The sequence below is a fragment of the Leptinotarsa decemlineata genome, unplaced genomic scaffold (assembly GCF_025532065.1).
Source record: "Leptinotarsa decemlineata unplaced genomic scaffold, Ldec_3_MD MMD2_tig00026369_RagTag_RagTag, whole genome shotgun sequence".
Classification (NCBI taxonomy): Eukaryota; Metazoa; Arthropoda; class Insecta; order Coleoptera; family Chrysomelidae; genus Leptinotarsa; species Leptinotarsa decemlineata.
The window spans coordinates 6,527,612-6,540,612 of record NW_027412709.1 but is presented as its reverse complement, the minus strand read 5'-3'; the positions used below and the strand labels follow the sequence as shown (position 1 = coordinate 6,540,612).

Here is a 13,001-nt window from a genome sequence, read left to right as displayed (position 1 = left end):
TCTGCTGTTTCTTCATTTTCCAAACAAAAGTACACACACTGTCTTCTGACAGTCCGAGTCTCTGCATATGATGATTTAAATGACAGTGAACTGTAAGAAGGCCTGTTAGACATCGTTGTTCATCCCTACTGTAGTCCAACAACTGTTTGATATCATGTGTTAGATACACCTTATATATTAGACGTAGTTTCCATTCAAACTTTTATGTTTTTTTGACTGACATTTTTCTTCCATTTTTTTGCCATTTTTTTTCGTGACCGAGTACCACTTTTTTTCTAAAGTGAAAGTTATTAAAGCATACCGAGAGTCTGGGTTGTCCCATTGATTTGAATGTCCTTATCTTTATATCCTTCTTCATTCTATCCAAAGCTTTTCCAATTATTTTGAATTATCTGCTCGAAGTTATATGATGATGATGCAATGTTCTCCACACTGGACAGAAATGAAGTCAGACTATTCTGAGCAGTAAAAAAATATTATTTATTATTCAAAGTAATATTTTTTCATTTTCATGCCTAGTTTTTAGTATCGTCTAAAATCTCTCAGGATACCTTGTCTTTCTTGAGTATAATTTTTATTTCCACAGAACTTTTCTAAATATTCAGTTTTAATTTTTGAAACAGAGTTACTTCAATCTTGAAATAATTTAATACTTTTTGACCTGCCCTGCTCGCTCTTTGACTTGAAACCACCCTAATTGCATTTAATATGGCATTCAAATTCCGATTCTTCAACGAATAAAAACTACTATTTTTGTACACCGTATATAACATATTCACCAACTTTTACGACCAATGAATTACTGATTTCAAAAACCTGAAACCTCTTATTCATACCTCCCCGTTTCTATGATTATTTTCAGTTGTCAAGGCTAAATCGATTTTTCTTCTCTATTTCTCGGATGTCATGACAATCTACATTTATATTCGTGAAATTGTGAATGATGTGTTCTTTAGAATTGAGAAGGATGGATTATACCATAGTGGGTGTAACAAATCATCATTGTTTACAGTTGATACCGGCTAATCTTCCCAAAGACCAGCAGAAGGTTGGTAGTGCATTATTTTATTGGTGATGAATATTGCCTTATAAGTTATCCACAGTTCTCGTTTCACGGTATCACATTATCAAAGAACTATTTTCATAACGTTGGTGGCTATTCTTCAATTACTTTATACAGATGAACACATTTGGAAAATTATTGAAATATCTTGAGCTGAAGAGCCTTGTTCCACTGCTGAACGGAAAAATTCAAATATGATTATTGATTGACTCGTAGCATAATTCATTTTTTTTTTAAACTATGAAACTATGAAGTCATTGGTGTCATGTGGTGATTTAGTTATAGATTTTTGAAATATAAATTGATTCATGGGATACCTCTTTGAAAAGATTTTTCAATATTGATTTTGGTGATGATATAATAATTATAGATACTGTAGCCTCATGCACCAGAAGATACTGAATCTGTAGGGAATGAAAGGTGCCAAAGTTATTCTGTTTAAAAATCTCTGCTTAAAATCTGTTTTTCCGTTAATCAGCTGTCGCCCCCATACGAACGACAACTCTCAGAAGTTGATAAACTTGTGCGAGCTTAGGACTAACGAGGTCTTACCTTTTAACGTGTGATTCCTAACACGATTGCAGAACCATCCCAGCTTCTCGAGAAAAATATCTGGTCGAGGCAGGAATCGAACCCACGGTCTTCCGATCGTGAGTCGGACGCACTACCACCGCGGCCAATTCCACAACAAATTTGAATTGGAACTTAACATTTTCCAGACCTATACAAGTCTTTAAAAAATATTGCCTTTTTCATACACGAAACTCAAGATCATTCAGAATGATTATGGTGGATGTTTGTGACTTATGTGTAGACACTTAATGACTTCGGGAGTACAGTTGCTGAATTTTGTCTTGAGAGCAATGTGTATTCAATGATCGGCCACTGTTCATATTTTCAACGTGAATTTTGAATTGAGTTCGAAAAAGAAAACTGAAATTTTGAACATGCTATTTTTCATTGAAGCTGCCTTGATGACTGATCAATTCACAGATTACATTATAATTAAAAATGGTATGGATTTCATCTTAGATGTCACTATCAGGCACAATTAATAACTACTGAATTTTCTGTATCTACTAGCGAGTATAATTTCATTCGTACAATAATTCTTCAAGAAGGTGATGTGAAAAAACAATTCAAATTTGAAGTAGAATATGTTTTTGAGCAAATTTTTTACAGTTTTTGGTTCTTCTTTCCCTACGAAAAACATAAATAAATGAAGGGATTGAAAGGCAAAGAAAATTGTATGAAAAAATAAGTAATGAGCAATGAACAAATTAAGTTTATTACATTATCCTTGGTAATGCAATTTTGAAAACTGCTTACATTGAATCTAAAGATCCTTATAAATTATGCCTGGAAAAAGTAGAGAGCAATCACTTCAATAATCTCATACCAAAAAGTGATAACAAGCTAAAAATACCTGTAAATTAATCAACAATCTCCATAACTTGCCTGTCAAAAATGAAACTGATTAATCCGGTAGAGAATAATTGAAGCTTTTCTCAAAATTACAAATCAAGTGATTGAATTTGGAACTTCCGGAGGATGTGAAGTAGTCGCTCACGCAGCACGCCGTTTCATAAATCAGCATCCGAACTCATCTTCAACCATTTTTTTAAAACTAGATTTTCAAAACGCATTCAATATGATTCACAGACGAGTATTTTTAGAAAGAATCATGGATCTGACACCTCATCTTTTCCACTTCATCTGTCAGCGTTATCAAAAGCCAACTTTTTTGAATTTTGAAGATAATGTCATTATGTCGGAAAGAGGAGTTCAACAAGGAGATCCCCTGGGTCCCGCACTTTTCTGCTTATCCATCGATCGTCTGACGAAATCAATTCTAACTCTTGGTACTTGGATGATGGGTCTATAGGTGGTCACCTGGATATAGTTTTCAGCTAATTCAAAAATATATTATCGTCCTCTGAAGAAATTGGATTAAAATCGAATTTTGAAAAATGCGAGATATTTTTTTTAATTCACAAGATGTATCTGTAATAGAAAAATTCAACAGTTCAACTGCTGGAATAAGAACAATTAATAGGCACGAATTGACTCTACTTGGTGCACTACTTTCAGAAGAATCTTTGGCTGAATGTTTAAGTCAAAAAACAACTTCCCCAAATTTTATGGCCCCACATATCAAGAGCTTCCTGCTCACATTGGATACTTTTTACTGAAGCACTCTTTAGCAATTCCTGAATTAATGTATACCCTAAGAAGTAGCCCTACATGGCGATGTCGAGAAGAATTAGCATAATTTGATTCAGCACTTCGAGGAATATCGGAACAAATAACAAATAATAACTTCAAAAACGAATCATGGATCTAAGCTTCGCTTCCAGTGAATCTGGGTGGTATTGGCATCCGACAATCATCTTCACTTACTTTACCAGCTTTTCTCTCCCCCTTCAATAGTGTGAAGCATCTGATTCATTCTATTTTACCAAAATTCTTCTTTGATATTGATGATTCATTTTATTTGGAAGCTGAAAAAATATGAATGGAAAAATCAAATGCAAAATTAGACGACGAAAGTTTCAGAATTTCAATAGGTATTCGTTTAGGATGTTTAATTTGTGTTAATCACCAATGTCGGTGCGGTTTCGTTGTTGATGAAAATGGTACTCATTGGCCTCAGTTGTAAATTTAGTGCAGGTCGCTTCTCCCGACATTATGCAGTGAATGACATAATTAAACGAGCATTGTCAACAGCCAATATCCCTTCTGTGATTGAACCTCTTGGAATTAGCCTTGATGATGGAAAACGTCCTGATGGAATGTCTCTCATTCCTTGGAGACATGGAAAACCTTTGGTTTGGGACTTCACCTGTGTTGATACCTTCGCTCGCTCTCATCTCAATTCAACTTCGCAAACATCTGGTGGGGCCGTTGAATATGCTGAGAAAATGAAACAGCAGAAATACATTTGTCTGGAAGATAGATATATTTTCTATCCAATTGACATTGAAACATTTGGTAGCTTTGGTTCCTTTGCTTCCGATTTTTTCAGAGAATAGGTCGAAAACTAATTACAGTAACAGGCGATTCTAAAGCAAGATCATTTTTTATACAACGAATCAGCATTGCAATTCAGAGAGGAAATGCTACATCTATCCTTGGCACCATTTCTCCTTCTCAAAGTCTTGATGAAATTTTCTTTAGCCCACTAAACTGGTATGATACTACGGATTTCTCCCCAGCTTTTTCTGTTAAAAATTATCCAAATGTTAATGAGAGTAAATCAGACTTCAGTTCTAAAAAAATTGTAGAAGAAGACTTAACAGGCAAACTCAATACTAGCAGTTTCAACATCATAAAAGGACAAATGCAGAAGAGAAAAAATGTTCAAATCCAGGAAAATTTTGCAGTGATTCAACAAACAAACAAACTATGATCTTCTCGACGATGAACCACCATCATTCGCCTATGTCTGAACCCGTCAAGAATTTTGACAAACCTCTCGTTGACTCTGCAATGATTCAAATAATTTATGGAACATAATAGAATTGAAAAATAAAGGACATTCAACCAGAAAGATCGACTTTACCAATACACCGATAAGTGACATCTTCGGGGGGCAACTAAAGTCGAGCATTCATCGCAACGTGGACCACATTACTGAGAATACCCAGCCTTTCCTCACCCTGCCACTCAACATTGAGAAAGTGAAGACCGTCAGAGAAGCGCAAGGTACTTGTCTCCAAGAACATTTTAGAGGGAGTGACTTCGTCGAAAACAAACGAGAAGGTCGAAGCTTGGAAGCAAATTACGCTCTGCAAACTTCCCGTTATCCTTATTTTGCATCTGAAGTTTTTCAAATACAGCAACCTCCGTTGCATGAAGATTATCAAGGCTTTTGATTTTGAATTCGACTTGAAGTTTGATTCGACTTTGATATAGTCGGAAACACAGTCTCCAACAGAGAGATAATACAAGCTATTCGCCGTCGTTTACCACGAAGGCAAAAATGCCAACATTGGACACTACGTGACCGATGCCTTGTCGGCTACAATTGCTGGATTAGGTACGACGATTCTTCGGTCAAGACCGTGCAAAATGAAGACGTATTGAAACCCCAGGGAACGCGAGTTCCTTATTTGCTGTTCTACAGGAAAAGCGATATGATCCTATTTAAATAAGGTTGCTACTTTTACGTAGAGTTCAACGTCTGGAATCTTAGGGAATTTCTCATTTTAGTTTTTATTAAATTTGATATTTTTTTTGGTTTTAATGAATTATTTTATTCTCTCATTAGTGATAGGTATTGTTCAATTTTTAATGTATACCGTTGGCTGAAAAAGTGGAAAAGTAAATGCATGGGAGAACTATTAAAAAAGTAATTGAAGGTGCATACTATGGAACTACTTATCTGTTTCAAATATATGATACTAGTAAAACCCATTCCACTTTATAAATGACTATGTTGCTGTATCGCTGCTGTTCCAATGTTTTGACAGAATCAGAATCAACGTGCGCAGCGTTATAGAACAGTGCTTTCAAAAAATTGTTCTACAGCGCCATCTAGTGGCGAGTTACAGAAAAATTGATAGCCTAAAAACCTTCTCTATGAAAAATTACTTATGCATGTCAAGTTTCGTATCGATCGGTTGAGCGATGTAGAAGTTTATCACTTACCAACCAACCAACCAATAAACATCCATTTTTATATATTAGATACGTGAAGTACCTATACATTCGAATCGCATTGTTAGTAAGCGAAAATGCTTTCTAGAAGCCATGTTTCAAATACGATATGTGGACACATATCGAGACATTTTCAAAAAGAACAAAATGCTCGCGGTGTATGGAACATACATACACAATATGTCCTAGATAGGAGAGGAGTCAACAAGGAAAAATCGGAAAACGTACTCGATACAAACTCAGTTAAATTAGGAAAAAGTTCAGACGTTGATTTTGAATTCACTAACGATTATGGTGAAACATCGGCGAAGCTGACACCAAAAAAGGCTGACTTTGGATAGTAGCAATTCATATCAATCCATGTATTACTTTTTTGCCATAAAAAATATGTCAGGTTCGTCAATACACAAATAGATAAAATAGTTCATCCATACAAAATGTGCAATGAAGACAATACTAATGAAAGAAAATCACAATATACACACTATATACATTTTTACACATATGTATATACATATATTCATACACAAATCTACATTTTGAATAAATGTAAAAATTCATCAATTGCAAAGATAAGGTGTTTTCTTTTTTCAATTGAAAATTTCGAAACGTCATTTGAATAAGCTCTGAAATGAACAACGTTCTTCTTACATAACTTCTTTATATCTTTCACAGTCTCCGATTTTCCCCTGCTGGTCTTTCTCATTTTAGAAACAGGTATAGGTATGTGTAATGCTTTTAAATGGTAATTGTATTATGATTATATTACATATATTTCACTTTTCATCATACAAGACTTTAATACAACTTTTTCTTAGGTAGCAATAGCTGACGTTGATGGTATTCTTCAAGTTTTTTCGATAAAGAAAGAACAAATACAATTGCACTTTAAAACCCTACCTGGCTCACCAATATGTTCAGTGAAAACAGCTGGAGCTACAGGTTTGTATGTTTATCGGTGCAGTTTTTAAGCAAATAAGAATCATCATTAGATATATTGATAAGTTTCATTTAGATAAGTAAATTTAAACCCAGTCATGATGATGGAATGAACGTTATTTTCAGTAACATTGTTAACAGCTCAATTCTAAAGTAAGTCATTCTGGGAAAATATTTGCGCGTAAACAAAAACTCTTGTGAATTGATTAGCACATATAAATGACTAACCAACTCAGAATTCGAAATGAGTTTGAAGGACATACGATATTTAATCGTAAGATTTTCACTAAACAGTTCACAAAACCGTAACACATATTTCACTGTATAAAAGCTTCTTCAGGCATGTTCAATAAACGTATTCAATAATTGAATACGTTATCATGGATTTTCATAGAGTATCGACATACAGAAAATGTGACTCTGAAGTATGAATAATCAATTGGTTGGAGTTCTATTTAAAATAAAACTGAAAACAAGAACAGAGAAAAAGCATAATAAGAAATATAGCTAACCTGAAAACAAATGATATTGGTGAAAAAATAAAACAATAATTAGAAGTTGAAATACAAAAGTTCCAAGATGGTGTCGAATGCAATGCATATACTCAGTGACAGAGTGAGATGATTTGATAACAAGTTGTGTGAAATCAACGAAAGAAAAAATCGATAAAACATCAACAAGAGGATTAACAAACTGAAAAATCTACTCGGGTATATCTACATGACCAATCACCGGTTCTCTCTCAGAATACGTCGATTTAAAAAAGGATAATTTCAGCTTGACCATTCTAAGGGGTACCAATCAATACCCATAGCTGGCCACAAAAAAGTTTTCACTGAAGAAAATGAAAAATGGTACCAACTATTTCAAAGAATTTTCAAAACAAGGTTTTCCCCAAAAGATAAATGACTCCGAACCGGATATAATAATGTCAGGACAGACAATTCTGCTTTCTGCTTTGATAAGTTTTTGGAGGTTAAAATGGACACCAATATGACTTGGCACATTCATGTCGCTGGAATTGCAAAGGCTGCTTTCCAAAAGCGTGGAACACTGTTCCAAACCAGATAACTGTACATACCTTTTGATTCCACCAAGAGCGGTACATATCAGAAATACGCGGTTCCACTCAGTATTCCTCAAACGTCACAGTCACCATCCTTAGAGCGCCTCATGGATTCTTCTGTAGTGCTTGTGTTCAAGCACTATATCACTGATGAGACTTATGGCTAGTCAAAACAGCACTGTCCAGAACCTGCGGTTTAGATGGCTGGGAGACTTTATTTTGAAAAATATTCTCCTTGATATTCGATTATTGAAAAATTCCAAATTGCATGATCATAATATGAAAAGTTCCAATAATTTTCATGTTGATGTGATACATACCTACTACCAGATGAAAGAATAGTCCGATTTCAAATTTCTCAATAAATTGCCTGGAAAATTAAAAAATTAAAGCAACTCATATATTTTGTAAAACTGAAAAAAAAAGTTAGCTCGATGATGATCATCAAATTTAAATTATTTGAATGTTCATATTTTCTCATTCTCAATTGTTATTAATTTTTGTTAACGTCCTTATACCGCATAATCTTGTGTGGAAGTTTTGTGCCGGATAAAGAAATGAATAAATCTATTTAGTATATTCACGTATGGAATATTCCAGTATTCGAGTATATTATGTTAATTACAGAAGATAAAAATATTCAGTGAACCACAAATTCTGACTGGAAGATTACCTAATTGGTTTATTGAGGTAACTTTATGTGAATGTGCTCTGTAGACCAGTTGAAATGAAGTGAAAAATAAATCTTAAAATATTAACATCAAGAAACAGGGTAGTAAATAACAAAATTTTAATAATAATTATCTGTTTAAAAAGTCGGTGTGTTTAAAATCTGTTTTTCCGTTAACCAGCTGTCGCACCCCTACGAACCACAACCCTCAGAAGTCGAAACTTGTGCGAGCTAGAGACTAAAGAGGTCTTACCTTTTAACGTGTGATTCCTAACACGGTTGGACGATAGCAAGTGCCCCAGCCTGGGGCTTGAGTTACTATAAAAGTGGAATATGTTAGGATATGAGAAACAAACGAAGACTTGATTGTCTGGTTTGCAAAGCTAAATTAATGAAACAAACTGAAAATACTTTCGCAAGTGTAACTATGAACTATTCTTCTGAAAATTTTGTACCCAGAAATTTTTGTTAAGTCCTATCAATCAATTCAGTCTTCAGTGGTACTATCATCTCACGAAGCAAAGCTAGGTGAAGGCCTGGATGAGAAGTGTTTCTGATTATCATTATTTCGAACCTAACAAATGAGTTTCATTACTTTATGATAAATACAGGTGAGCCTCAAACAAAACAGAACATAGCAACATCGTGTGGAACTCTTGGAAAAATCCATCCATAACTTCTCTTAATATGATTTTTCACTAAATTTGTCATCTTGAGTCATAACGAACATACGATACATTTTTTTTATCATTACAGGTGCTGTTGTCGACAAAATATTCATTGCATCTGGAAATCAAGTACGAGGTTACACGAAAAAAGGAAAATTGTTTCTCACATTTGATTCTGGAATGACTGAAGAAATAAAATCAATGTAAGTTCCAAAATTTAAAAATCATGGAATACTTTCCACTTGTTACGCAAATAGCAGTACTGGCTTCGAGAGTGACGTTACTGGTTGTTTCACAAATACGAGGTTTTCTAACCGAAGCTACGAATGTATGGCAGGAGCCAAATTATTAATTTGTATTTTCTGGTTTCACCAAAAAACTGTTGACAGTATGTATTGCTTAAATTCTGATCGTGTTATCACCAATCCTCATTTTTGCAAGTTCACCTTTTTAAAACTCAAAAAAGCATATCTACTTGACATGGACACCTCTGAATGTGACTCTCCGCAGAAAATGGAATTCATAAACATCGAAAATATACAAGAGATAATTATTGACGAAAAGATGGAATTGATAATTCTGAGAAGTTAAATAACTGATGAAAGATTCAAAGTAAATAGGTGTGATTATTATGAATGGACTGACTTGTTATTTGATGAAATTAATAACACTATCCATGATAATAATGAAACCATTTTCGGAAACATTTCCATTTGTAGACGCGTTTCGCTAACACCGTAGCTCCCTCAGTAGAAATGAATATTACACACTGGGCTACAATTCTCATATCCAACAATAGTAGATACTTGATTTAGTTGATTAATAGTGAAAGCGATACCAGATAGAATTGGTGAATCAATTACACTCACAGTTCTTGAATAGCAGGTACATAACACCAATGATTGAACCCATTGGTGTTGTGAAAAAAGGTTTAACAATGGTCGTTCAGCAGGTATCCCATACGTTTACCCTTGTTTATTTCCGTAGACTCTAGCAGGTTCAACTTCTTTCCCTTAGCTTCTACATGGAGTATGTCCTACGTAGTGCGTGCCACCTTTTGGAGAACGATCACGATTTTAACATTATGTACGACATACTCTATGTGGAAGCTAAAAGACAAAAGTTGAACCTACTAGAGTCTCTGGAAATAAATAAGGGTAAACATTCGAATTCTCTGCTGAGCGACCAACTAATTGGACGTTAACCACTCACCATTGCTGAACCGTCTTTCTTGATACCAATAAGTTTATTTATATTCAATTAACCTGCTGTCCAAGCACTTTGAGTGTAATTGGTTTACGAATTTTACCTATCGCTTTCTCTATCAACAAATTGAGTTAGGTACTGTTGTATATAAGAAGCTACGCGTCTAGAAATGAAAATATTTGTGGAAATTGTTCACTCATTATCATGAATAGGTATGGTTAATTAAAAAAAAAACGATAACAATAATATCGAATATGAAATGAAATGGAAATGACATCATGAAAACTCAATTTTGTAAACTACAAAGGATGTGAAAAAAACATTAATTTGATATTAGTTAAGACAGCTGAAGAACAATAGAAACCATAATGAAAGACTGACATACACTTGACATGACGTATCAAGACAAAATTTCGGATAATAATCATTAGAGAAAAGAGTTTTTATATACTTTTTTATTATCAGGCAACATTTTTTTATACATTGACTGGATTTTACAGACAAAATCACAAGAATTAGGATGTTTTATTAACGCTGTTTTACTGAAACACCTGCCTTCAGCTTTTGTAACTAGCCACATTCCTTTATTTATTCTTCTACATTAGTCTTCTATAAAACTCATCAGCATCTTCAGTAGAAAATAAGATGTATTTGATTTTCATGACTTCCCTTTCACCATCATCAATTCATGAAATTGATACATTTATTCCAAGAGATTGACTGAGTCGAAAGGAATCAGGGTTAATCACCCGGTAGACCCAATAATCGGCTCCTAGTAGTTGAAAAATGAACCCCTGCAATCCACCCGCTCGGAGGTGTCAAATGCAATGTGGTGGGCCCCATAATGATTATTTGCTTACTGATGACAACCCTGGCAATGATAACGGGCGCTTTGAATGGACGCACGAGCAAGCGACTCAACGATCACTTAGCCCACGGTGTGAGGAGTGGTCGATGGTTGATTATGCTGGCGAGCCCCCGTGAATGTATTAGGGCTTCGGGTAGCGCAACCTGAGGTGAAAAATAATAATAATAGATAACAAGAGGTAACAACAGTGGATAATTCTTTCAGCGGTGAATATCAGCACAAAGTCCAACAGGTCTGGTCAACGAAACTGCCGGGAAAGAACAAAGTTTCTGCTACGAACATGCTTGCCGTTCACATCTTACTTTACTCGTTTCGAGTAGTGGAATGTACCCGAGAGGAGCTGTTCGACCTTGACGTTAAGACTCGAAAATTGATGCATCAAATCATCCGTCCCACGGTTGTACTTTCCCCAACAACAGGAAGGCAGTAGACTTCTGAAGTTGCAGTGTCTACATGACATAATGGAGCTTATAAAGTCATCAGGTGGTCAGATCCCCTTCTATGCATGGTCTACGATCATGAAAAATTGTTGACACAACAGGGTGCAACATCCAGCAAAAAATCCATTCAAAAGCCGCGGAAATCACTTCTCTTCTGAAGCAACACATGGATCAGCCCATGCAACAACATTGGAGATTTCGGCTAATCAAAGTGCCTTATTTTCGCTTTCCTCAGGTACAGTGAGCTGAAGTTGAAACTAAGGGGTTCATCATGGTCTGCCAGGGTGGTGTTGCTACTTTACCGTAATCGCGTGATGGGTGACACAAGATGCAGAGCCTGTCGTGGGGCTCATGATACCCTAATGAATGTGCTGTCAGCATAACCCTACGGCACTTTTGAGGTATTGACGAAACACTGGTGTTCTTCTACGCTCCGGAAAATATTGAATCCACTGTTGGGAACGAGAAGTGCCAAATTCATTGTAACTACTCGTTTCCAATCCTCAGGTTTATAGAAGCTAATGCACATGATGGAATTTTTTTCTACTTACAGAGCAAGACAATATTTGTCGTGGAGTTTTCAGCAGCTGGCGACACAAATATTATTCGAAACGAGGAGGGAAACTTTTACATACTCACTCTATTCAGACCACTTTGTCGAAATGGTTGTTTTGTTTACTGTAATCCTTGGTGTAATGATGCCCTTTCTTCTGTCGAATCTCAAGATCATGCCGGCTTGCCGCACTGAGACAGGAATCCCAGCCGGATAAATGCAGAAGGCTGTCATTCTTGGCTCACTGCGCTTGTTTAGATCACTTGATTCTCGAACCTAATGACTACTTTCCACGGTGTGGGGAGTGGTCATTGGTTGATAATGCTGGCACGCTCTTCCGATTGTATCGGGGCCCGACTAGCACAATTCAGTGTAACAATAATAATATATATTTCCATAATCAATAAAAATTATTTTGTGATACAATAAATGAATGAATAACTTTATGATAAATATAACAGGAAACTAACAAAATGGTATATCCTTGTGCGTAACCCCACTTTTCCACACTAGTAACATAATTATCTACGTGAAATGCCAGTTTACAACATACCCGGTGATTTTTTTTTGTTCTAATTTGAGAAGTTTGAATTTTCTTTTCGTCTTCTCGCTATTTACGCTAGTATTTTCGTAAGAGCAAATAATCTTGAACTTACATCTTTCAGTTCTTCCAACAAGTCATTAATGGAAGAATTAACATATTTCTCTCACGTAATTTCATCAATGTCTTCACAAAGTTCCAAAAAATGTGTTTCTCATCGGGTTTCTCAATTCATTAACGTTTTCCATATTACGTCCTGTCAGGCGGTTCGACGTGGGTCCTTTGTTCATTCATTTGAATTGACTGCCGTGTGTTCGGTGGTTCAAGC

General features: G+C 35.3%; 1 protein-coding gene across 1 annotated transcript in view; it reads left to right on the top strand.

Annotated features, from left to right (window-relative positions):
- Window positions 1-516: 516 nt before the first annotated feature.
- Window positions 517-13,001, top strand: part of LOC111507065 (BBSome complex member BBS7) — a 51,406-nt gene continuing 38,921 nt past the window's right edge. The window contains exons 1-3 of the mRNA XM_023162311.2: window positions 517-1,048; window positions 6,541-6,664; window positions 9,154-9,268. Of these exons, the coding sequence (XP_023018079.2) occupies window positions 941-1,048; window positions 6,541-6,664; window positions 9,154-9,268 (347 nt within the window). The 5' untranslated portion in view covers window positions 517-940. The remainder of the gene's footprint in view (window positions 1,049-6,540; window positions 6,665-9,153; window positions 9,269-13,001) is intronic.